General features: G+C 45.2%; 2 protein-coding genes across 2 annotated transcripts in view; one reads left to right on the forward strand and one right to left on the reverse strand.

The window, feature by feature from the left end:
* Positions 1-27,853, reverse strand: part of LOC148144435 (uncharacterized) — a 107,205-nt gene that overhangs the window by 70,174 nt on the left and 9,178 nt on the right. The gene's annotated exons all lie outside the window — the stretch shown is intronic.
* LOC148144439 (uncharacterized) lies at positions 22,977-24,934 on the forward strand. Its single transcript, XM_087974715.1, has one exon. It carries the CDS (start codon positions 22,992-22,994, stop codon positions 24,165-24,167), a length of 1,176 nt encoding a protein of 391 aa, XP_087830841.1. The 5' UTR covers positions 22,977-22,991; the 3' UTR covers positions 24,168-24,934.

The raw sequence follows: 27,853 nt of genomic DNA on the forward strand, positions 1-27,853 counted from the left end.
AGGATGAGAGGGGAAAGATTTCTGAGGATCTTAAAGGCCAACCTTTTTGTACAAAGGGTGGTATGTGTATGCAATGAAGTGGTGGAGGCTGGTACAGTTACAATATTTAAAATGCATTCTCATAGGGCTATGAATAGGAAAGATTCAGAGGGAAATGGGCCAAATGCTGGCAAATGGGTCACTAGATTAATTTAATTTGTTTCTGTGCTATACAAATCTATAACTCTATTTTGACATAGTCAGAACCAATTTCATGAGACTAAGAATAGGTCATTCACCCCTTACAGCCTGTCCTGAGCTGTGGCCTAACTGCGCCTATTTCAATGCAAGTTTCAGAAGAATACAGCAGCTCTTAAAAATTGAACATGCTTTCAGACTTTAATGATGTTTCTGAATGTATCATTTTAGCTATTCTCAATTTTAAAGATCAGCCATTTGTCACCCGTCCTGACTCCCAGTTGAGTCATCACCATCTATTCTCTCTCTTTTCTGAAAAGGCCTTGATACAGTGATCAAAGAGGGCTCGAGGCATGAGAAAGGATGGGGAGAAAAGAGAGAGAATGGATGAGAGGGCAGAGGGTGGCGTGTAGAGAAACAGAAAATGGACAGGAACAGAGGGTGGTGTCTAGAGAAAGATTGGGGGGCAGAGGTTAGTGGGGGGGCAAGAGAAAGACCTGCAGGGCAAAGGGTAGGGGGCAAAGTGAGAAAATAGGGCAGCAGTAAATAGTGGAGGGGGCAAGAGAGAATGGGGTACAGAGCATTGTGGGGTAGAGAAAGAGTGGAGTGCAGAGTGTGAGGGGAGAGAGAATAGATGGGAGTCAGTGGATGGCAGGAGAATGGACAGAGGGCAGAACGTGGGTGGAGAAAGAGAATATATGGGGGAACAGAGGGATGGAGAGCAGAGGATTTGGGGGAGAGAGAAAATGCATGGAAGTCAGAAGATGGGAAGGGGGACTGGACAGGGGCGCAGAGGGTGGGGGTGAGAGAAAGAAAGAGAGAGAGAGAATGGACGGTGTGCCGGGAGTGGCGAGGGAATGGACAGGGGTGCCGTGGGTGGCACGGGGGAATGGAGAGGGGGGAGCCATGAATGGCGGGGGAGAATGGATGGGGGTGCTGTGGGTGGCAGGGAGAATGGTCAGGGGATGCTGTGGGTGGCAGGGAGAATGGTCAGGGGATGCTGTGGGTGGCAGGGAGAATGGACAGTGGCACTGTGGTTGGCAGGGGGTAAGGCCGGAGGCACTGTGGTGGTGGAGGAATGGACAGGTGGAGCTATGGGGATGTTTGTGTCTTGGAGAGAGATGGTGGTGGTGAAAGCATCCCACTCACTCCCAGCATCCCCTTCTCTGCACACATGTGGTGCACATTTTTGTTAGTCTGGATGGGCTGCTGTTTGGAGGGTCAGTGTTGACTCGATGGGCCAAATGGCCTGCTCCCACACTGTAGGGATTCTATGATTAGGAGAGCTGTCAAACCAACAACTTCTAATTGGTGAAGTAAAAGACCTGGAGCCAATCTTTAAGCAGTTTTCCATTTATTCACTCAAACTGCCCTTTCAATTGAATTCCTTGAATTTAATGTGTTCCGTTGTAGTTTAATTATGATCCATGAAAAGCAACATCCAGTCACATCTGAGGGCAGAACCAACTCAACTGACTGAACAAGTGTAACAACTCTTCTGTATGCACTTTAGATGTGACATGCTCTCCCTCTCTCTCTGTTGACCCAACGGGATTACCAGGGTTAGAATTACCACTCTCAAAATACAATTGCTGATCTACTGTTTGCTTCTGCTGCTTAACATAAGGATTTAAAAGCTGCTAGCCTGATCTCGCAGAAAGCACAAAAACAGGCTGTTCACTTGTGCCTGCGCAGAGATAAACTTTCATTTGGAATAGATCACAAAATAACAACAGGTGCCAATCCCACAACTCTGTGTTACACATGGAGGGAGGGGAGGGGAAGTAAAGTGTTTTACTCTCAGACCTTAGAGGGGAGGACAAAGTTTCAGCCAGTGGGAAGTTAAAATTAAACCCTGTGCTGTTTTCTGTTATAAAAACTCAAACCACATGGATTTGGTGGGATTAAAAAATGAAGGAAAAGGAGCTTGCAAAGTTTCCAAGCCTCCACAACACACACACACATTTCCCACTGCTCAGCCGGATACAGTGCTGCTCCCCTCTGTTTAGGAGTAAACTCTGGAAAGGTGGTGGTATTGATAGTGAGGAGGATGGTCTCCGGCTACACTTTGATACCAATCAGCTGGTAAATGGGGCAGAGAGATGGAATTTAATCTCCAGGCATTCTGGGAAATGTAATAATGGAAGAAAGTAATCAATAAATAGTAGGTCCCTACAGAGTGCTGAGGAACAAAGGAACCTTGCTGTCCAAGTCCAGAGATCCCCGAAGGTATCAGTACAGATAAAACGAGGGAGTGAGGAAGGCATAGATTTGTATTTTTTTCATACAGATGGTGGTACATGTGTGCAATGGGCTGCCAGAGGAAGTGATGGGAGCTGGTACCTTTATAACATTTAAAAGGCATCTGGTTGGGTATATGTATTGGAACCAATGAGAGAGATATGGGTCAAATACTGGCAAATGGGTCACGAGATTAATTTAGGATATCCAGTCAGCATGGGTAAGCTCGACTGCAGAGTTTGTTCCTGTGCTGTATGACTCTACCCGCCTAGTTCAATGCAAGTTTCAGAAACATGTCTGCAGCTTTCTGCTTTTCGACATTAACAATGTTTCTGAATATGTCATTTCAGCTGTTCTCAATTTTAAAGATCAGCCATTTCTTGTGCTCCCCTGTCTTCCAGGTTGAGTCATCACCATCCATTCTCTCTCTTTCCCGAGAAGGGCTTGATACAGCAATCAAAGAGGGTTCGAGGTACGAGAAAAGATGGGGGGAATGAACAGGGGTGCAGAGGGTGGGGGGGAAGAGGGAGAGAGAGAGAGAGAGAGAGAGAGAGAATGGATAGGGGAGCAGAGGGTAGGGGGAGAGTGAGAGAAAATGGATAGGAGACAGAGGGTGGAGGGGAGGAGAAAGACTTGGGGACAAAGAATGGGGGGCAGAAAATGAGGGGGAGAGAGAGAGAATGGCTGGGCAGAGAGATTTGGTGAGTGCAGACTGTAAGGAGAGAGAGAAAATGCATGGGGACAGTGGGCTGGGATAGTGACAGCTCAAATCCCACCTTACCCAGGAATGGTGTCAGTGTTCCATGAACTGGAACCCACTCCATCCACAGCAGACTTGGGTGCAGTCGTTTCTCAATAGACGGTAGATTCATATAATCCATACGGGCCATTCGGCCCATAAAATTCAGACTGACCTTCCAAACAGCATCCCACCTACTTTCCCTGCAGTTCCCCATAGTGAACCCACCCTAGGTTGCAGATGCCTGGACACTTCAGCATGGCCAATCCACCCTAAACCTCAGATGGTTAGACTGTCAGAGGAAACTGGAGCACCCAGAGTTCACCCACGCAGACACAAAGGTGAGAACATGCCAAAGTCCACACAGAGAGCTGTATGAGAGTGGAATTGAACCCAAGTCCGTGGTACTGTGAGGCAGTGGTGCTAACCACTGAGCCACCGTGCCACCTAGAGCTTTGAAGTTCTGCTTTGTCTTTGCAGCTTCTGACTTCTCATGAGCCTTCAGCAGCGGCTCTCTCCTCCTGACATTGTTAGACCACGCCTGCTGCAACTTCCCTTTTCCATTTCTCCAGCCCTGAGCACACCGGTTCCCAAATCCTGGCGCCAGGCAGACACTGATGCAACCTGGCCTTCTGCTGCCAACTGCAGAGAATGGTGACAATCCCTGCCACTATTCTCTCCCTGACCACCACTGCCCCCACCCCAACATTGTTCGTACTCCAACCACACAGCCAGTTAGCTCCTCACTCGTGCAGACCTCTCTCAGATCCCCTTTATTAGATTAGATTACTTACAGTTTGGAAACAGGCCCTTCGGCCCAACAAGTCCACACCGCCCCGCTGAAGTGCAACCCACCCATACATCTACCCCTTACCTAACACTACGGGCAATTTAGCATGGCTAATACACCCGACCTGCACATCTTGGGACTGTGGGAGGAAACCGGAGCACCCGGAGGAAACCCACGCAGACACGGGGAGAATGTGCAAACTCCACACAGTCAGTCGCCTGAGGTGGGAATTGAACCCGGATCTCTGGTGCTGTGAGGCAGCAGTGCTAACCACTGTGCCACCGTGCCACCCATTCTGTCTGACTTGTGCTGACATCCTCCTGACCCTGTCCACTGACCCAGTCAGAAGGCTTTGTCCGTAGAGGAAAGACCATCTCCCAGAATAAAGTGTCCAGTTAACTTTCCCCTTTTCCCCCAACGTGTCTGCAACCCGGCTTCCAGCTGCATCTTTCTGAGCCGAAGGTCCACCAGCCTGTGTTTGCCCTGGATCACAGCATCCAGAGCGTCTCAACTTCCGCAAATCGAAAGACAAGGCCCACCCTGCCCTCTCCAATGTGTATTGTGTAACTGCTTAATCATTTCTGGTGGCTGAGCAGAGGCTGATAGCCAAATTTGGAACCCCATGAGGGTGGCCTCAACTGGGACATTGGGTTCATGTCACACTACAGGTGACCCCACTACACGATACACTCTCTCTCTCTCACTCTCATACTCATGCTCGCACTCAGACACACACACATGCACACACCCTCTCACAGGCTTATACTCCATTATTCACACACTTTACCAAGCACGCACATACACAGACACACACATCAGTCTATGGTGTGAATTTGCAATTGCAGGATTTTAATTGCAAGTACGTTCTATTTTGCTCAAAAATCGCACAATCTTCAGACAGTCTATCCATGTAATATGTTATAAATTCTACGATGGAAATAGAACCAGTCTGACTCAAAATTGGGATACAGACAGACTCTGATATGAGTGAATCTCATGGGATATTTTTTTCCCAGAATATGGTTTCATCATTAGATTCTGAACTCCAGATTTCTGACTGAATTCGAATTCTGCCATCTGCCACAGTGTGATTCGAACTCAGGAGTCCCCAGAGCTGGGTTGATAGTCCAGTCGATAATGGCACTCGGCTGTCATTCCTTCAATCACCCTGCAATGGCCTCCACAGGTGGGAGGAGGGGGTAAAGCCCTTCCCACACTGACAGGAGGTGAGCTGGCTGAATCTAGTGTGGACCCACTGGTGCGTCTGCAGGCTGGAAGAATCAATGAATTTCTTCCTACATTTGGAGCAGGTGATTGGCCGCTCCCTGTTGTGGACCTGCTGGAGAGCTTCTAAAATCTGAAAACAAATAATCAAGAAAGAACCCACTCTATTCACTACCGCAGACTTACAGCAAGGTTACACATTAAAAACTATGCACTTATCTGTTCCTGTGCTGTGAGCTCTCCCACACAGATTCCACCAAGACCAGTTGTGAATTTTGCTGTTTGTTAATTTTTCCTAGACGCACTCCAATGTCCAGAGATACATGATTTCAAACAACAAAGGCAGTAACTACATAGATTCACTGCTGTGTCAGCTAGCAGTGTAGGATTTTCTCTCTCTCTCTCTCTCTCTTTCAGACCATGTGCTCGCTGCCTGAAGCTGTCTTTCTCTCTTTTAAAAGTGCTGTTGACTTGATTTTTTTACTCCAAAGTTCCAAAACAATGCAACAGCATATAAAACAGTAAGTGCTGCTCCTGGAATTCAAGGAAATCACCTCCAACACTAAAAATATCCTAAAAAAGAGCAGCTCTTACAGCCACAAATTTTCTCAGCCTCCATCTTGGATTAGTTCTTGGTGAACATTCCCATCTCCCAGGTTACAGTTATTGAAATAATTTGCTTTTCTATTTTTACTACCAAAGTGAATAACCTCACATTGATCCACACTAAACTGCACCTGCCATACATTTACCCACTCACTCAGCCTGTCCAAATAACATTGCATCCTCCTCACAGCTCACCCTTCCACCCAGCTTTGTGTCATCTGCAATTTGTGATATATTCCAATTAGTTTTCTCATCTAAATCACTGACATATACTGTGAATACCTGGGGTCCTAGTCCCAATCCCTGCAGTTCCTCAATCATGAATCATTATACAACATCGATCTGACGGATCCTCCCTGACTGACCGTACAAAATAGCAGATGTTTGCCTTATACATGTAATTAACAGGACTAAGACCATTTATAATGCTGCCTCCCAAGACCTACTTCACCTCAGAATGCAGCCTTTTGCCTGAAAAATGGGCGAGTACTGAGAAATTTTACTAGGTAATAATCATACCGAGCCTGTAGTGCGGCACCCGGCAGAAACTATCAGATTGGATTATTACCTGTCTCCACCAAGCAGTGCATCGTGTAGTTGATGTGGGTAAAGTCTTAACATGTAAACCTAGCTCAGGTGAAGAGGCTGAGGAGTTCCTTACCGTTTTAAGGAATGCTATGGTGCTTCCTCTGGTGACGCTAACTACCTACAAGGGTGATCATCCCAATTTAATGCCCTATGTATGACTCTCTTACCTGATCAGGTACAGAAAGCTATTAAAACCCACAATATCCACTGGCAAGATGCTGAGGTTGCACAATTCAGCCGAGAGGTTTGTTACTTCTGAGAATGAAAGGATCCCAAGAGTAAGACAGAACTTGCCCAAACTACAGTGGCTAAACTTAAACCCAGGATTCAAAGTAGACCTTTTCGTCTGCAAGATCAGTCAAGCTTGCAAATGAAACCCTCATACTATCGTCCAGTATGGCAGGACAGTAGAAATGGTACTGTGTATTCACAACATCCCAATGGACCTTGCGGTCCTCCTATGTATCCTTCCCCAACAGTCCATGATGCCCCTATACATCCTCTCATTACTCTTCACTGCCTCCCCCACCCCCTAGAGTCCCCCAACAACTACACCTTTGTTTCAATTGCAATGAACCAGGACATTGGTCCAAGAACTGCCCTTTCCATAACAGTCCCTGGTTCATCACCGCAGTAAAAACAACAGACAATCTCCTGGTCTCCCTCCCCAGTGACCTCAGCAGGTTGCCCTTTTACAGCACAAAACCCTTTTCAAAACTGACTCCCGGATATAGGGCAGCTTCCTGCTTTGAATTTTCCCATACTTACCGCTAGCCCAGAGGATGGACCTATGCTAATTCTTAACCATAATAGCCATGATATTGAATTTATGTTTGACACAGAAGCCACTGTTTCATCACTTCCCGTCCATCTTGCTAATGCTTTTGATTTTCAAATCTTGGACGTTGATGAAATCCTGCAGTGTTTTGATAGTTCCTCTAATAAACATGCATATGCTGTCCCTCTGACAGTGGTGTGGAAAACTTGTGTCACGCTCCCTTTTTGCTTTGTTGTTACTGATGGATTACGTATCCCTCTACTCGCTAGAGATCTCCTCTGTCCTCTAAATATTACGATTCAATGTCATGATGATGGTATCCGGATTCAGGATCCACCTCATTTTGTTCAATGCATCAATACCAAACCAAAGCCTCCTCGATAGTGGTCATTTGATTTGGATCCTTATGTTTTTGATCCTATTTTACATAACGTCCCTCACCCCCACATTACTTTAGCTTATGATCTCAGGCTTGAACACACTATAATCCCTTACTGGTCACTACTCAGCACACTTGGGTGATTGGTGAGATCAGGTCACCAGCTGGTGGCGTTCTTTTCGTGTCAGTTCCTCTTCATAGCTGGAAAACTGGCCCTCTCATTTTCCCCGTGTCACCACTCACTTGAACCCAGAACATAAAGCCTAAGAAGTAGGTTTTGACACACAGAGTCTTTTTGACCATGCTGATCAAACTTGCCGTGAAATTCAGCTGCTCATTCAAGGATCAATCCTATTTTATGCACAGCCTTAGTCAATTCACGGCAGCCTTCATCATCATTATGCCCACCATCACCCGCAGGACGCAGTATACCATGGAGTCTGGGTGGTCTCTAAAACACAAGTGGGCCTTGCTAAGGTCCCACCCATCATTGTTCTGATCAAACCTACTTCTGTCCTCCTGTCTATATCTCAATACCCCCTGAAACCAGAAGGTGAAGCTGGCATTCAACCTGTCATTGCTTTATTTCTACAGCAAGGCCTTCTAGTCCCATGCCATTCTTCTGTCAATACACCTATCTTTCCGATCCCTAAACAGGGATGTCCTGAATGTCGTTCACGACCTTCGTGAAGTAAATAAAATCATTGAGGCTCATAATCCTCCAGTTGCTATTCCTGCTACTATCCTCAGCCAAGTTCCAGTTGATGCCAAGCTCTTCACTATCGTTGACCTCCAACATGCATTCTTTTGTCTTCCTTTGCATCCAATTGCCCAATACATTTTTACCTTTTTTAAGGGCCACCAATATATGTGGACTTGCCTACCTCAAGGGTTTATTCAGTCGCCAACACCCTTTTCAGAGACTCTTCACGCCCAGCTTGAATTATTTGAATTTCCTGGAGACGTTACCCTAGTTCAATACAGCGATTACCTCCTCGCTAGCCCTGACAAAGTGTCCAATCACACTGACTCCACTACCTTTCTCAACCATCCACATCAATGTGGCTATATTGTACCCCCCAGCAAAGTTAAGACTAATCAGAAAGAAGTTAAGTTCCTAGGTACTCTCATTTCTGAATTCGATCGGTGCTTGACACGTGAACGTATTGATCCTATTCTTTGTATTGCCCCTCCAACCACTCCTAAACAGATACGGTAGTTTCTCGACCTCATCAATTATTGCCGACAATGGATTCCTAATTGTGCCCTTCTGATCAAAAATTATCTCCCCGTCGTTGATTAGTGAGCCTTAACGGTATGAACTCACCCCATAACAACTACAAGTCTTTACGGAGCTTAAAACTACCCTCTCTTCAGCACCCATGCTAGGCCGACGTTTGTATGACTGCCACTTTCATCTTTATGTTGCCATCCTTGACACCTGTGCTTCAGCTGTTCTCACCCAGCAGCATGGCTCCTCTTGGCGCCCTATTGCCTATTTTTCTACTAAGCTTGACCCTGTTGCCTAAGGTATGCCTTCCTGCACCCAGATTCTCTCTGCCATCCATACTATGGTAGTGGCTGCATCTAATATAACTTTACATCAAAATGTAGAAGTCTGTACCTCGCATTCTGCAGTATCCTTGCTGATTTCTAAACATACTCAACACCTCGTTAAGGTTCGTCTCAGTCGCTGTGAGATTTCATTACTTCTGAATCCGTTTCTCTCCTTTAAATGCTGCTCTAACACTAACCCCCCTACATTCCTGCAGGAAGAACTGCTTGAACTGCCTGATCCTCCCCATGATTGTGTTCTCAAAGATGAACTTGTTACTAAACCATGTCCTGATCTTACGGACGACACAGATGTGATCAACAAAACGGATCAAGATGCAGGGAAGATACCTGCCCAACTGTCGTCTGATTCATATGAATGGAAGTTTACTTGCTGGCTATGATCGCTGTTTGGATGGATCGTGTGGATTGTACTGATAGTCCTTGGTCTCATCCTAGGAATATACACTGTCGTCCGCTTATGCGTGAAATGGACTGTACATTTGTTTTTCACCTAAGCCAAAGAAGAGTCTGCTTAATTGACCCTTGTCTAACCCTCTACCTCCATGCTCAAACTTCCATGCTGAAATCCAGTATCTTTCAGACTCTGTTCCTCTGGACGATGACCTAGCAGAGGAGGCACTTGACCTATTTGAAAAAACAAATTGACTGAATGGACTAATTGTTATAAGCCAAGTAGTTGTCATGAATTAACAAAAGAAGGGAATAAGAAAGTCGATAGCCATAAAACTTGTCTTTAAACATTTAAACTAAAATATAATACTGAATTATAGAGCACATTTGCTGCACACTAGAAAATAGACAGTCAGGGAGGCTTGGTAAAAGGGGAGAACTCAAGGTATGCAGAAGATAACCAAGTGATAACAGGATACCCTAAGGCAATTAAGTACATTTGCCTTAACAGTGAATCTGTGCAAATAGGACACAGAGTGATAACATTCATGGCTGTTCCCTTGTGAAATTAATGACAGCGTTTGATTCTGACCACGAAACGAAACTTGGTACTGTCAAAAGCCTTGTAATTGACAGTCAGGTCCTGTGAATTATAATGGATTCTTATTACCCTTTGCAAGCTAGGCAAACAGAGGGAAAAACACCTTTGCTGTTAAAAGTCCCTGACGTGAGAGTTCAAAAGGACAAGAGAGAGGAACCATTATAGCGCTGGGGCTCCCGAAGCCATTAAAAAATTACCTGCGTTGGATTGAACGTAATTGCATTTTTGAGACTTTATGATGGTATTGAGTAGCCATTACCGGTTATTAAATATGAACTCTGTAAAAGGTAATGTTGACGAAGCTTTAACTTACTTGCTGTTCTTGCAGACCACTCTACAGACCTTTCAGACTGCCCCACTGTCAATTCCAACTAATCAGATCTTATGTCTTATTTGAATCACAACCCTGAAAAGAGAACATGTTTAATTCGAAGACTAATGAATCAGTTTAAATGCAACCTTTTGGTAACATCTCAGCCTCGGGTACAGTATGATTCAGTGCCTAAAAAGCAGGAGTCTGCTCCTAGCTTCGAAATTATTCTTGGCCTAACATTGAAGAGATTCTGGCACAATGTGTCAGGAAGCCATTTTATGGTCAAAAGTTTGCCCTCCTGCTTAGAAGCCGTTTTGGAAAATAGTTGTATCTGACTTGTGACCTGTGCAAGGTTAGGAACTCTCCAATTAGCTCAGACTGGTACCTCTTTATGATAGGAGTTTATCTCGCTAGCAGGCACCTAACTCGGCTGGATATGTTTTTCCCACCTGATGAATGGCTTAGGGCCTGTAGGAGTGATTAGTCAAGCATACAGAGACCTGTCAATTAACATTTCTTCCTTACGAATTAAGAACATGCAATGTTTTTGTAAACTTTTGTGTAAAGGAAATCACTTTGTAGCAGTACATCAGAGTAACCTGCCAGGACACTTGAAGAGTTGGTCCCCTACTCTCCTAGGTTTCTAGACCCTAGCGAGTTTAGCTTATCGGTATCAGTGGAGCTATTGCTAAATAAAGGGGTGAACTAAAATTAAACTAAACTGCCTGTAAGAGAATTTATTTTATTCCAGACTGTCAAAGAGTACGACCTCTGGGACGAATCGTGAGAGGCTACAGGTCTGACTCCACAAGGGATTCCCTGGGCTGTCTCAAATCCCTACTTTAACACTCCAACTCATCCATGTTGACAAGTTAGCCTAAACAGTCTAGTCCCATTTGCTAGCACTCGGCCCATATCCCTCTAAACCCTTCCATCTAGATTCCATTCAAATGTTGAAATTATACCAGCCTTCATGACTTCCTCAAGCAGCTAATTCCATACCCACACCACCCTTTGCATTAAAAGGTTGTCCCTTAAGTCCCTTTTATTTCTTTGCCCTCTCACCCTAAATGTATGCCATCAAGTTCTAGACTCCTCCCAACTCAGAAAAAGACCTTGTCTGTTCATCCTATCAATGTCCCTCATGATTTTATAAATCTCTATAAGGTCGCCTCTCAGCCTCCAACGCTCCAGGGAAAACAGCACCAACCTATTCAGCTTATCCCAATAGCTCAAATCCTCCAACCCTGGCAATGTCCTTCTAAATCTTTTCTGAACCCTTTCAAGTTTCACAACAAACTTCTGACAGGTAGGAGACCAGAACTGCACACAATATTCTAAAAGTGGTCGAACCAGTGCCCTGCACAGCTGCAATATCACCTCCCAACTTCAATACTTGATACTCTGACCAATAAAGGAAAGCATTCCAAACAAAGTGTATAAGTCCTCCTCTGATATGCTTTTCCAAAATGCACTGCCTCATATGTATCTAAATTAAACTCCATCTGCCACTTCTCAGCCCATTGCCCCATCTGATTAAGGTCCTGTTATCCTCTGAGCTAAGCATCTTCACTGTCCACGACACCTCTAATTTTGGTGTCATCTGCAAACTTAGTAACTATACCGCGTATATTGACATCCAGAGCATTTATATAAATGATGAAAACTGGTGGACCCAGCACCATCCTTGTGGTATACCACTGGTCACAGGCCTCCAGTCTGAAAAGCAACTCTCCACCACCACCCTCTATCTTCCTACGTGTGAGCTGGTTCTGTATCCAAATGGCTAGTTCTCCCTGTATTCCATGATATCTAACCTTGCGAACCTGTCTCCCTTGGGGAATCTTGTCAAACGCCTTACTAAAGTCTATCTAGTACCCTGGCATGTAGGCCAACAGGCCCAGGGGACTTGTCTGCCCTCAATCCTAATAGTTTGCTGTGTACCTTTTCCCTCTCAACGTGGATTGTTTAAGTTCTATCCTTTCTATCACCTCTGACTTGCCTGTTCCAATAGGAATGGCACTATTGTCCTCCAGCTTGAAAACTGAGGAAAAGTATTGACTTAGCATCTCTGCCATTTCAGTGTTCCTCCTATTAACTCACCGGTTTCATTTTCCAAGGGACCATAGCGACTCTGATCCCTTTAGCATGCCAACAGAAGCTTTTGCTATTCTTTTTGATATTTTGCGCTAGGGTTCTTTCGTAATTTATCTTTATTCGTTTTTTTAGTGTCCCTTCGATTATGTTTGCAAGTTTTCCAATATTTCAGCCTTCGAGGTCTGGAATAACATTTCGGAAAAGACTGAAATTTTTTTAAAACAACGTTAAAACTTAAAGACAAACCCACCTTTCAGGTGGCTGGCGAGGGGAGCAGGGAACACATTCGCCCCGCCCCCATTGTCTCCGATTGGTTGGATGCCTCGTCGAACCGCGCCCACTACACGCGGGGTGACGTCACGGTCTGGTCACCCAGCCCCTTGTGAGTTGGCGCATGTGCAGTGTAGGTCATGTAGCGAGACAAAGGCAGTGTTACTGAGTGGGAGAGGAATGGCGCCGGTGGCTTAAGGAACAAGAACAGGACCCGCTGGGAAAACTGAGCAGCCCTGGCTGCATGTGTCAAGAGAATCCGAGGAAACGTCACGGGTCCAGTGATCCTCCTTCAGAACAGAAACCGGTTTCGGAAACGTCCCGGAGAGGTCGCCAGGCCTGAGCGCCCGGGGAGAGGGGACAGTGAGTACCTACCTCGACACTGTCCTATTCCCCCCGAGTCCAGGAACTCCCCACATACGTTCGAGACACCACCCACGCCCTCCACCTCCTCCAAGACTTCCGTTTCCCCAGCCCCCAACGCCTCATCTTCACCATGGATACCCAATCCCTCTACACCTCCATCCGCCATGACCAGGGCCTCCAAGCCCTCCGTTTCTGCCTCTCCCGACGTCCCCAACACTCTCATTCATCTGGCTGAACTGGTCCTCACCTTTACCAATTTCTCCTTCGAATCCTCCCACTTCCTCCAGACCAAAGGGACAGCCATGGGCACCCGTATGGGCCCCAGCTATGCCTGTCTCTTTGTTGGCTACGTAGAACAGTCCATCTTCCACAATTAAACCGGCACCACTCCCCACCTCTTTCTCCGCTACATTCATGACTGCATTGGCGCCATCTCGTGCACCCGTGAGGAGGTTGAGCAAACTTCACTGACACATTCCACTCTGACCTTAAATTTACCTGGACCATCTGACACCTCCCTCCCCTTCCTGGACCTCTCCATCTCCATTAATAACGACCGACTTGACACCGGCGTTTTATAAACCCACCGACTCCCACAGCTACCTGGATTACACCTCTTCCCACCCTACCTCCTACAAAATGTCATCCCGTATTTCCTATTCCTTTGCCTCCGCCGTATCTGCTCCCAGGAGGACCAGTTCCACCACAGAACACACCAGATGGCCTCCTTCTTAAGATACTGCAATTTCCATTCCCACATGGTTAAAGTGCCCTCCAACGCATCTTGTCCACATCCCGCACCTCCGCCCTCAGACCCCACCCCTCCAATCGTAACAAGGATAGAACGCCCCTGGTGCTCACCTTCCACCCTACCAACCTTCGCATAAACCAAATCATCCTCCGACATTTCTGCCACCTCCAAACAGACCCCACCACCAGGGATATATTTCCCTCCTCATCCCTTTCCACCTTCCGCAAAGACCGTTCCCTCTGTGACTACCTGGTCAGGTCCATGCCCCCCTACGATCCACCCTCCCATCCTGGCACTTTCTCCTGCCACAGCAGGAATTGCAAAACCTGCGCCCATACCTCCTCCCTCACCTCCATCCAAGGCCCTAAAAGAGCCTTCCGCATCCGTCAAAGTTTTACCTGCACATTCACCAATATCATTTATTGTATCCGTTGCTCCAGATGTGGAGACTGGACGCCTCCGAGCAGAGCGCTTTAGGGAACACCACTGGGACACCCGCACCAATCAACCACACCGCCCTGTGGCCCAACATTTCAACTCCCCCTCCCACTCTGCCGAGGACATGGAGGTCCTGGGCCTCCTTCACCACTGCTCCTTCACCACCAGATGCCTGGAGGAAGAACGCCTCATCTTCTGCCTTGGAACACTTCAACCCCAGGGCATCAATGTGGACTTCAACAATTTCCTCATTTCCCCTTCCTCCACCTCACCCCACTTCCAAACTTCCAGCTCAGCACTGTCCCCATGACTTGTCCTACCTGCCTATCTTCTTTTCCACCTATCCACTCCACCACCCTCTCCCCACATACCTATCACCTTCTTCCCACCCCCACTCACCTATTGTACTCTGTTACTTTCTCCCCACACCCACCCTACTCACATTTATCTCTCCACCCTTCAGGATCTCTGCCTGTATTCCTGATGAAGGGCTTTTGCCCGAAATGTCGATTTTACTGCTCCTCGGATGCTGCCTGAACTGCTGTGCTTTTCCAGCACCTTTCTAATCTAGACTCTGGTTTCCAGCATCTGCAGTCATTGTTTTTACCGAGAGGAGACAGTGAGACAGGAGAGGATTGGAAACCGCGGGAGGAGGGAGACTGGGGAGTTTATAAAGTCCTAGGGGAGGCCTGAGGCTGCGAATAAAAGCTCCACAGGCCCAGTGTTTACTTTGTTTGGGGAAGGACCTCTGGGGGCAACCGGTCGCCATATTCGTGAGGGTAAGATGCATGTTGTCTTGGGGCGGGGAGCGCGAGCATCCATCTTGGTGAGGGCACCATCAACTGTCATTTCTGGGAGAGAATTCCAACTTTGTGGCAGCCTTTGTGTCAACCAGAATTTTCTCATTCTGGATGTAAGTTTGCTCGCTGAGCTGGAAGGTCATTTTCAGATGTTTCATCACCATACTAGGTAACGTCATCAGTGAGTCGAGTGAAGCACTGGTATTATGTCCTGCTTTCTATTTATGTCTTTTGGTTTTGGGATGGGTGATATCATTTCCGTTCTTTTTTCTCAGAGCATGGTAGATGGGGTCCAAATCAATAGATTTCCAGTTGGAATGACATGTTCCAAGGAATTCTTGTGTGTGTTTCTGGTTGGCTTATTGGATAGTGGCTTGTCATAGGATGAATGTATGGTCCCAGTCAACATGGTGTCCTCCTTTGTCTGTATGTAAAGATACTAGTGATAGTGGATCATGTGTTTTTGTGGCTAGTTGATGATCATATGTCCTGGTGGCTAGTTTTATTCCTATTCGTCAGATGTCGTGTTTGTTACAGTCATAGAATCCCTATGTGTGGGAATATGCCCTTCGGCCCAACAGCTCCATACCGACCCTGTAGAGAGTATGCCAGCCAAGCCCATTCCTCTACAATTACCCCTGACTTATGTACCATTATGGGCAATTTTAGCATGGCCAATTCACTTAGTCTGCGTATCTTTGGATTGTGGGAGGAAACCGGAGCACCCGGAGGAAACCAACACAGACACTGGGAGATTGTGCACACTCCACACAGACAGTCACCCCAGGATGGGATTGAACCCGGGTCCCTGGTGCTGTGAGGCAGCAGTGCTAATCACTGAGCCACCGTGCCGTCCCCTTATATTTCAACAGTCTTTCAACCTTAAACACATTCATCACAGTCTTCCCAGAGGATTAGACTGTTCTCTCTCATTAGAGATGGCTGGTGGTGGTTTTCTTGAGGGTCACCACACCTCAGCCGAGGGGAAAGGCCGATATGGAGATCCTCACGTTTCTCCAACTTGGGTGATACATAACGTGAAGCACCTTGGTGTACTTTTGTTGAAGTGTGACCATCAGTATTAGCTGCTGCTATTGCTGTCATTTATTGGCAAGACTCATGTCAAGTGAAACAATTCCAGCAAGAAATTGGCAGCTGGCAGAGCTCCCCCACCCAATGCCAAAAAAGTGAATGCTTTTGTTGGTGAAAGAAAATTGGCAAAGAAAAAAAAATTAAAGTATCATGTACCTTCAGAAGGAGTGGAAGGGTTGATTTTTCAAAATAAATGAAAACAATATTTATGAAGTGGAGCAACAAACTAAATTAACAACGCAGGTTTCTTTTCACATAACTGCACTACTGCAAATGTCTGTATTATGGGAAAATGTTATGTACTAAAATATGTTCTTATTTTGTAAAGAGTCAGGTCAATAGGTTTAATTTTGTCAACAGTGATCAATAAGATCTTGATTTATACAGCATCTATGTGAGATACATGGTAGTTAATATTTGATCGAGTAAGTCTCCACTGACCACCACAAGAACAAAGTTTTTCCCTGTCTGAACTGTCAGAAAAGATGTGCTTTCTTCGCAAATTTTGACTTCTTGATGTGTTTGTACGTCTTGCAATATTTGATTTTAAAATATGTAATTTACAGTGAAAATGAATTGTTTGTGCTTTTTAATGTTGATTTTAAGGTATGCTGATAAGAAACGGTGTATGCATTTAGGCCGTCTAAAAATAGAATGCTTTTCATACTCAAAGTTGCTGTGCAAACAAAACACAATTTGGGAGGTGATGGTTGTTCCCTATCTCAAAGCCAATATAAATAATACCTGTGGTGTCAACACATGCAACCACTGCCTTTCACTCTTTTTTTTGAAAATCATTAGGAATTTAACACATCACACTACTGCAGCAGAATCTGAGCACGTTACATCGGGCTTCCCATCAGGATGCTGTAACAAACCTCAACCTAATTTGGGATGTTGGGGAAAGTGCAAAATAAATGAATCACTAGTATATACCCTGTGGTTAAAGAGCGCTACAACAGTATTGTACGGACATGTCAGCTGTCTTGGTGAGACCTAACTTTACTCTGCGACACCTTGATTGGTTGTCGCTGACTGCATGTAAAACGAAACATTATGGAGTAAAGACATTTTTGCGACAGAAAATGTTTTATTTGGCCTTCAGCAGTCACACCTACACTTTTACCATATATTTTGCTGCTTATTTTGATTTAACTTGATGATATATAACCTCAGTTGCTAAACAACCCTCAGTGGAGCCTCCAGCGTTATTTGAGATCAAACACAAAAGCCAATTTCTTCCGAATACAAAATGTTGCTGACGACAAAGAAAAATCATACAAAAGCTTTTATCAACACCCAGATCGATTTACCGCAACAAATAGCAGTATTGGCCATTCTGCTCCTCCATTCAGTGAGATCATGTCTGATCTGATAACCCTCAATTCCATTTTCCTGCCTTTTCCCCAAAACCCTTGATTCCCTACTGATCTTCCTTTGACACCTTCAATTTTTCAGAGGTTTAACTTATCTAGAACTTTGAAGACTGAGACACTTGAACACACAGTAGCAACATCAATCCTTGTTAATTGTCCTTGCTTCTGTGCCACAGAAAATTGTTTTCTGGATCCTTGTTTGAGTCTACAAACTGCTCAATAAGCTCAAACAACCCTCTTCTGTTCTTCTAATGAGCCAATATCTCTGACAGCTCCATTTCAATGAAACTGAAAAAGCTTCCTATCACTTTTGGTTGCAGCCAATAGGGTCAGGATTAAAGATGATTCTCATTTTCCTAAATACTTGGAATAGATTCAATTGATTTTAAACAAACAAGTTCTGACACATGTTCGGGTTCGTTTGAGAAGTTTAGCAGAATTGTTTTTCTCAGATGGGACAATGAAACTTCTTTAGATTGTTTCCACTATTGGAGGTCTACCTCCAGTTCTTTTTCTTAGCACATTATAATGATCTTCTGAACTAGTTTTATTTCATTATATCCATCCCTTCAAACAAACCAATTCTTCCCATAAGTAAATTCATCCATCTCCAGCACATTCTAGGTGATATTGTTCCTTAAATTCCATTAAAATGTCCTATCTCTTTCCTTAAATCTATGCCCCCTAATTGCTGAAGCCGTCCACCAAGGGGAAAAGTTTCTTCCTATCTCGACCCTAAGTGTCTTATCTGTACAAACAGGTCCTCACCCATCCTTCTCTGCTCTAAGGAAAATACCCTCAGCCGATCTAATCACTCTCATAGCTGAAACCCACCAACATGCACCACCCTGGGTTAGTATTCCCTTCTGCACCCTTTCTAGTGCCATCAAATCCTTCTAATAATGTGACGACCAGATCCACTACTCCAGCTGTGGCCCAACGAATGTCTTGTACAGTTCCATCATGATCTCCTGGTCTCATGTTTAATGCCTTAACTATTAAGGGCAAGTGTTTCATATGCCGCCTTAACCATTTCATCCACATGTCCTGTTGCCTTCAAGAATCTATGAACACATATACCTTTCTCTGATCTTCAGTACATTCTAAGTTCTTGTGATTCATCATGTACTCCCTTGCCTGTTGATCCTCCTGAAATGTATCATCTCAATCTTTTCAGGATTGAACTCCATCTGTCATTGTTCTGCCCATCTGACCAACCCATCTTTATTGCCCTGTAGTCTAAAACTTTCCTCCTTGCCATATATTAGTGTGGGTTCTGAATTTCTTTTGGGCCTGATTTATTTAGGTTGCATTGTGTTTATTTTGTGGGATATCATAAGAAGATTGGGAGGACACTTGGATCCAGTATCTGTTTATACCCAAAGAAAAAACTCAAACCAGAATTTTTTTTTATCCAATGTTTTCCCTGGTAACATTTTCACAATGACTTCAATTCCTGAACACCCTTCGCTTAACTTAAACTATGTTCAAATCAAGACATTACTGAATGGAGATCATAACTTCTTGTACTATTAAATCTGTCTCAAGCAATGCTGCAAATTAGGTAACCTTGCATTATTATTTTATAACTGTGCTCAAAACCTTTTCTAAAAAGTGACCGGATGAAGATTGAAGTTGACTGAACTGCTTTCTTCATTTTATAATATTGCCAAAAAAAGTAAATGTTCAAACATATGCAATATTTTTCTTTCTCTAATATAGGTAATGAGGTGAAAGGGAATAATGGACAAAGCATTGAAAACAATGCTGACTCTAATTCAGCAAGTATGTTCTTTTCAATAAGTTTAATTCAATATTTACATTAATTACAGTTGTGGGTGACACAACTAACAATACTTTAAGGCTGTTACTTAAGTTTAGAAATTCAATCACACTCTGTGTAGATGGCTTAAAATCATGATATCAAAAGCTTAAAGTGCTTGCATAAAACACGAAACCTCAGTTATGTTTATTATTTCCCAAAATGGGTTATCAAGTAAAAGTATTATTGGAGATTTGATGACAGCGGGCAAAATGGCAACTCTAATTTCGCAAGTATGCAAGGTTTAAGCTTAAAATGCATGACAGGTTTATTTATCCAAGAAATAAGCACCTTTACTCTCTCTAATATTAGCTCCAATTATCAATATTTGATATGAAATAGAAGATCTAGCTTGAGAAATCTACAACGTATTGCCACATGCTTGCCATAAATACGACAGGAACACAGTAAAAGTAGTGAAAATTAAGTCAGATCTTTGTGGTTACTGATCCATAAGATACAGAAGCAGAATCAGTCTGCTCCACCATTCGATCATGGCCAATGTGTCTCAACCCCATTCTCCTGCATCCTCCCTGTAACCCTTGATTTCCTTACTAATCAAGAGCCTATCTTTATCTGTTTTAAAAGCACTCAGTTACTTTCCTCATTTCAGTGGCAATGAGTTCCACAGAGTCACCTCTTTCTGACTGAAAAAAATCTTCCTTATCTCATCCCAGCATTTCTTGCCACCGAGAACTATGGGGGCAGAGTCCATGTCTATACTTCCTTGCATGGTAATTTGTAAATAACATTTGTTTTTTCAGGTTCATTAGCTGCTGCTTAAGTGTGTTGGTAGATTTGTGGGCTACCATGATGTGGAGAGGTTTGAGTTGTCTGGACATCATTTCACAGATGTCTTTGATGTGAGGTAATGTGGCTAGGGTTTCTGCGCATGTGTCTGCTTGTTTGAGTTTGTTGTTGAGAAATCAGCGGACAGGGTTTATTAGGTACCGTTCTTCTTGAATATGCTGTATAAGTATTTATCTTCTGCTCTTCGTAGTTTCTGGGTGGTGCAGTGTGTAGTGGCTCGTTGAAATAGTGTCCTGATGCAGATGTGTTTGGGATGATTTGCTTCTGCTTTAGGTACTTGAGTCTGTGTATGTTGTTTTCCTGTAGACGTTAGTCTGAAGTTCCCTATTGACTGTTCGCTCTACTGACATCAAGGAATGGCACTTTGTTGTTCTCTTTTGTGAATTTTATGCCAGTAAGGATATTGTTGATGGTGTTGTAGGTTTCCTCTAATTTGTTTCATTTTGTGATGACAGGTGTCATCTCTGTGGCGGACCCAAAATTTGGGTTGGAGCGTTGGGAGGGCTGTTTGTTCGAGTCTCTGCATTATTGCTTCTGCTAGGAACCTTGATATTGGTGGTCTCATGGATGTTCTGTTGATTTGTTTGTAGGGCTTGTTATTGAATGTGAAGTGGGTGATAAGATACGGTTCCACAAGCTTGACAATGTTATCTTTGCTGATGAAGTTGGTGCTGTTTGGTGTTTGTGTCTTTGGTGGTTCTTGTAGTGTAGTCAGTGTTTCTTTGGCCACGTTGATGTTAATGGATGTGAACGGGGCTGTTATGTCAAAGGACAGCATTATTTCATCCTCTTCTATCTTGGTGTCTTTGATGTTCAGGAATTCTTGGGTGGAGTGAATGGAGTGGCATGAATCTTCTACTCAGTTTTTTAGTCTTCACTGGAGGTCTTTGACTAGTCTGTATATTGGTGTTCCAGGTAGTGAGACTATGGGCCTGAGGGGGGCTCCTGGTTTGAAGAGGAGGAGAACAACAACAAACTGCCTTTCCTAGATGTCACAGTAGAGCGAACAGTCAAGGGGAACTTCACACTAGCGTCTACAAGAAACAATACACACGGACCAAATACCTAACTACAGAAGCAATCATCCCAACCCCCACAAACGAAGCTGCATCAGGAGATTATTTCAACGAGCCACCACACATTGCAGCACAGAGGAACTGCGAAGAGCAGAAGAGAAATAAGTATACGTACTCAAGAACGGAAAACCAATAAACCCAGTCCGCCGATTTCTCATTGAGGCTTCCAAGCTGACCCTCAAATTTGGTTTGTCCCTGCATTCTTTCCTGGCTGTCTTTTCTGGGTTTTGAAAACTTTCCTCTGACTGCAGATAAGAATTGGGAAGTTGTGTTGTGGCTGATAGGACATTGGGTAGACCACTTTTGGAATATTGTGTGCAATTCTGGTCTGCTCCTATCAGAATGATGTTGTGAAACTTGAAAGGGTTCAGAACGCATTTAAAAGGATGTTGCCAGGGTTTGAGCTGAATGGGCTGGTCTGTTTTTCCTCGTGCATCAGAGGCTGAGGGGTGACTGAGAGTCATTAATAAAATCATGAGAGGCATGGATAGGGTAAATAGACAAGGACATTTCCCTGGGTGAGAGAGTCCAAAACTAGAGGGTAAAAGGTTTAGGGTGGAGGAGGGCAAGATTTAAAAGGGTCCGAAGGAGTAACCTTTTCATGCAGAGGGTGGTGTGTGAAAGGAATGAGCTGCCAGAGGAAGTGGTGGGTGTTGATACAGCTGTGACATTTAAAAGGCATCTGGATAGGTATATGAATAGGAAAGATTTAGAGGGTTCTGGGCCAAGTGCTGGCAAATGGGACTAGATTAGGCTAGGATATCTGGTTGGCCCGAAGGGGCTGTTTCTGTGCTGTAGATCTGACTCTGGCTTGCCACTAACATTTGCCATGTCTGTATGTTTAGTTTCTCTCGGGTTGTCTGTGTCAATGCCTTAATGTCACATTCCACCCACCACATACCACCACCACCACAGGGACGATAACCAATTCATGTCTTTTTTTTATCAAGAAGCTGTATTGCAGGTTCAACCTGAATTTACACTTGTTTTGCTTCCCAAAATCAGACTTGCTCACTCTCAGCAATATCCCAATATCCTGAAAGATATTAATTTTCACGTGGTGTTATCCAAAATTCGAAGGTGTCAGTCCTGACGTTTTTGCTTTTTCTGTCCCTGTAAGATCCTGAATCAGCAACTTCAGGAGAATTAATTTGAGGGAGTGAGAATAGAGGAAGAGAGAGAGAGTGGGATGCTTTCAATTTTGTGGAACAGCAAAAGAAAAAAATGTTCTGCAGAAAGTGGAGTAGCTTGTTCTGAATTTCTACCCTGGACTGACCGTGATGACTTTTGGAATCTCTTTTTCCAGAGTATTTGAAGATGTGAAGACTGAAGTTTAAAAATCAACAGATGAAGGGCCTATGCCTGAATCGTCGATTCTCCTGCTGTTTGGATGCTGCCTGACCTGCTGTGCTGTTCCAGCACCGCACTTTTCAACTCCTCTCCAGCGTCTACAGTCCCCACTTTCACATCAATGTCTGACAGTCACTCAATCCATCGGGACCTCAACGATTTTCAACTATGATTCTGTGAGAAGGAGCAAAACATTTTGGTTTCTGTTTCAGACCATTTTCAGCATTATTGGGACTGGATGAGAGTCTCTACTGTTACAGCGCACTGTGTGTAAAGCCTGAAACAGTTATACAGCCAGGAAAAAGGAATTTACTGTAGGCAGGGGCTGTAGCTGCGGCCATGGTGAAACAAGAGGAATCCCACACCGTGGAGAAACCATGGAAGTGTTGCGACTGCGGGAGAGGCTTCAATGCCCCATCTGTCCGGGAGATTCATCGGCGAAGTCACACCGGGGAAAGGCCATTCTCCTGCCCCGAGTGTGGGAAAGGCTTTACTTGCTCCTCCCACCTGCTGGACCACCGCCGAGTCCACACTGGGGAGAAGCCATTCTCCTGCCCTGAGTGTGGGAAGGGCTTCACCTACTCCTCCCACCTGCTGGCCCACCAGCGCGTCCACGCTGGGGAGAGGCCCTTCCCTTGCTCTGAATGTGGGAAGGCCTTCAGCAAATCCTCGGACCTGCTGAAGCACCAACGGGTCCACAGAGGGGAGAGGCCATTCAGCTGCCCTGAGTGCGGGAAGGCCTTCAGTGATTCCTCTATCCTGCTGAGGCACCAGTGGGTCCACACTGGGAAAAGACCGTTCTCGTGCCCGCAGTGCAGGAAGGGCTTCACCCGCTCTTCTGCTCTGCTGACCCATCTGCGGGTCCACACGGGTGAGAAGCCCTTCAGCTGCCCCGAGTGTGGGATGGCCTTCAGCAGGTCTTCCCACCTGCTGAGGCACCAGCGGGTCCACACTGGGGAGAGGCCCTTCTCCTGCCTCCAGTGCGGAAAGTGCTTTACCCAGCCCTCCAACCTGCTGACCCACCAGCGGATCCACACCTGCGAGAGACCGTTCTCCTGCCCCGAGTGCGGGAAGGGTTTTGCTGTTTCCTCTAACCTCGTGGCCCACAGGCGGGTCCACACAGGGGAGAGGCCATTCAGTTGTCCCGAGTGCGGGAAGGCCTTCAGCAATTCCTCTGCCCTGCTTAGGCACCAGCGCGTCCACACCGGAGAGAAGCCGTTCTCCTGCCCCGAGTGCGGGAAGGGCTTTACCCGATCCTCCACACTGCTGACCCACCGGCGGGTCCACACGGGGGAGAGGCCATTCAGCTGCCCCGAGTGCAGGAAGGCCTTCAGTGATTCCTCTGCCCTGCTGAAGCACCAGCGAGTCCACACTGGGGAGAGGCCCTTCAGCTGCCCTGAGTGCGGGAAGAGGTTTACATTTTCCCGCAACTTGCGGAAGCACCAGCGGGGGCACCAGCGCTCACAACAATCAGATTCCACCGCTGACACTGCTGTGAGTCCCCCCCAGGACTGATTCTCCTGACAGTGGGTGCAGTGGGAGAGTTGGTGCACTGTATTTGTTTTCCATTGGACTGCAACCCCAAGGTGGCTCAGGGGTGGCATTGTGACTCAGTGATTAGCACTGCCTCATGGCACCAGGAACCAAGGATCAATTCCACCCTTGGGGCGACTGTCTGTGTGGAGTTTGTGGAGGGTAGGAGAATGGATGAGATAAGAAACCGCTCCCTTTCTTGAGACAAGTCTCCCGGAGAGAAGTTGCTGACTGACTGTCTGATCTGTTGATCCTCACAGTGCCCCATTGCCCTCAGTTAATTGGAGGAGGTCGACACGGATGTACCGAAGCCCCTCTTTAGACAGTGGAAGGAAACCTGTGCAGACAGGGAAAACATGCAAACTCCACACAGTTACCTGAGGCTGGAATTGAACCTGGGTCCCTTATGCTGTGAGGTAGCAATGTTAAGCAGTGTGCCACCCCAATATGTTATAAAACTGGAATAAACCTACTAAGTTGGAAATGTGTCCATACCAAGAACTTACTGTAAATGTTTGGAAGCAAACGTCCACCGGAATTGTCTTTGGGATGGATCCAAAACTAACTTCGTTAATGATTGAAATTACTTTGACCTCTGGAACTGTCTGCCAGAGAGTGTGTTGGAGTCAGATTCAATTATGGATCATTAAACTGAAAAGGAAAGCAATTGCAGTGTTCAGTGAAGAATAGTACAAGGTACTGTAGTGGGCGGCACGGTGGCACAGTGGTTGGCACGGTGGCACAGTGGAGATCCGGGTTCAATTCCTGCCTCAGGCGACTGACTGTGTGGAGTTTGCACGTTCTCCCCGTGTCTGCATGGGTTTCCTCCGGGTGCTCCGGTTTCCTCCCACAGTCCAAAGATGTGCAGGTCAGGTGAATTGGCCATACTAAATTGCCCGTAGTGTTAGGTAAGGGGTAGATGTAGGGATATGGGTGGGTTGCGCTTCGGCGGGGCGGTGTGGACTTGTTGGGCCGAAGGGCCTGTTTCCACACTGTAAGTAATCTAATCTAATATGAGTTTCCTGATTGGGGCTGTTCACTTGCTCCTGTTACCATTTCAGGTTGCTAACTTTTCGTTAGCATCCTGCACATGTTGGGATTTTTTCTCCTTTCTATATCTCCTTGAGTGAGTCAGTGACAAATCTAGTTTATGAATTGTTCCTATGATATCTCATGAGAGGGTTTATGATATTCACAGTGTGTCCAAGTGACGAAAAACAAACTGTTCATCTTAAATATTTGATTTTAAACAATGGAAATAAAATTAATGTTTGGAAAACACAACTTGCTGTGTAGTAAGATAATCAGAAATAGGAATGGGAGTAAGTAATTGACCGTTGAGATGCTCTGTCTTTCATTGATCTAAATTCTCTTTCCTACACTTGTTTTTTCATGACTTCATCTGCTGAAGTGACTACACTCCAAAAGCTTGTGATTTCAACATAAGAGCATAAGAACTAGGAGCAAGAGTCAGCCTTCCGGCCCTTCGAGTCTGCTCCACCACTCAATAAGATCATGACTAATCTTTTCGTGGACTATGCTGCACTTATCTGCGTTTTCACCATATCCTTAATTCTTTTATTTTTCAAAAACGTATCTACTGATTCTAGTGATTGCTGAAGTAATGTCAAATACTTCCCTGGGCAAGGAATTCCATAGATTAACAACCCACTGGGTGAAGAAGTTTCTTCTCAGTTCAGTTTTAAACCTGCTTCCTCTAATCTTGAGGCCATGCGCTCTTATCCTAGTCTCACCTACCAATGCAACATCCTACTTTTATTTCTTTCATAATTTAATATATTTCTGTAAGATCCCCTCCAAACAAACCTGCTGGACTATAACCTGGTGTCATGTGACTTATGACTAAAAAATTTATTACGCATCCTCATAGCTGTGGGATTTCAGGGCTCGAAGATAGGGACACTACCACTGCGCCATAAAAAAAAACCTCTGCAGCAAATAGGCCTTCTTCTATTGAATGAATGGGCAGAGATTCCTTCCCAACATGGGATACAAATATTATACCCTCAGAGCCCATTACACTAAATTGAGCCCTCTTCGGTTGAATGAATGGATGCGGAGGTGCCAGAGTTGAATTGGTTGATAACGTTAAAAATCACATCTTCCCCCTGAATATGTGACACTACTGCTATAGCCCCAGAGCCCGTTGCAGTAAATTGGGTTAGCTGCTGTTGAATGAATGAACGGGAATGAAAAGGGCGGATACATGATGTGGTTGTGAAATTCCCAACCAATCCCAAAGCTTGTGGTCGTTACCGACTAATCGGAGAGAGAGATTACAGAAGGTTGGACCAACACGACACGGAATGCCAGCTGCCATTGGTCAGGTGGAGTAAGGTGCGCTCTGATTGGAGGGGACGCGGATGACGCTCGTCACTGAAGGAGGAGATGGAAAGAAGAAGAAAAACAAAGATGGCGGCGCGAGGCTGCGGTTTTCTCATCGACTCAGCGGGCGGTTTCTGACGGAGGGAGGGGGCAGACAGGCATCGTTTACCTCAGAAAATACCTTTAAAATACATTTCAAATTAAAGTCGGACCTTTTCAAACAAAAGTTGTGAAAAAAAGGAGACAGTCCCCGGTGGGGTTTATTGTTTATTTGTGTATAATTCCTGGGGCCCGGGAAGGGGGAGGTGACGGTTACCGGGTGAACGAGAAAACAAATTAAAAATGTCGGCGGTGGAGGAGAGAGAGCCGGCGCCCGCGGCTTCTTCGGCGGCGGCCGGAGCCCAGGAGCTCAACAACCCCCCGGAGCTGGAGGAAGGTCCGAGCTCCAAGAAGCGGGGGGTCCGGCTGGAGGCTGGATTTGCTCAAGGCTTGTATCTATTAACTTATTTAAATGGTACCTACTGTATGGGGCTATGGTTTACATTAAAACCGGAGGGTCATGTCAGAGTGTTTGTTTATATTGAGCAGTTGTAGTTGGTAAAATACACTCCCTGGAGGAGCACCTTCTATGATGCTGCATTTCTTGCCTTCTGCCCTTCCCCCATTTGTTATCTCCCATTTGATTTTACATTTTATTTGGTCAAATTTAATTTCATATTAATGAGACTTGGTATTCACTGTGTGTTATTAATTTGTTTGTTGGATTATTGTAAGAAAAAATTAATGGTGTCATGTCATTTCTGATGTCAGAGTTTGACATTGAATGTGCAGATGTGAATATCAGTCAGTTGTGAAAATAAATCAAGAACTTGTGGTTCTGACAAAAAAAGCAGTTCACTGATATTCATGGCATTGTCTCATTTGAGTCTGACCAACAAACCATTTCATGTAGTCACCCAATTTAATTAAAATTTTCTTTGACTTAATTGAAGAAAATAACCCTGGCAGGCTAAGATTTGTACATTTTGTTTATAAGATTTATTTATACGTCCCTTGCTCTCGATGTGGTCTCTGCCATATTGGGAGACTGGACACCAACTTGCAGAACATTTCAGGGAACAGCCTTGGGACACCTAAACTAAACGACCCCACTGCCTTGTTTCTGAACGCTTTAACTTCCCCTCCCAATCTGTCAAAGACACGCAAGTACTCTGCTGCCTCCCCCTTCCAGCTCTAGCTACCTGACACTTGTAGGAAGAACACCTCGTCTTCTGCCTTGGGACCCACTAACTACATGGGATCAATGTAAATTTCACCAGTTT

The sequence above is a fragment of the Chiloscyllium plagiosum genome, unplaced genomic scaffold (assembly GCF_037043375.1).
Source record: "Chiloscyllium plagiosum isolate Xiang-an unplaced genomic scaffold, Cpla_swu_hap1 HiC_scaffold_27, whole genome shotgun sequence".
Classification (NCBI taxonomy): domain Eukaryota; kingdom Metazoa; phylum Chordata; class Chondrichthyes; order Orectolobiformes; family Hemiscylliidae; genus Chiloscyllium; species Chiloscyllium plagiosum.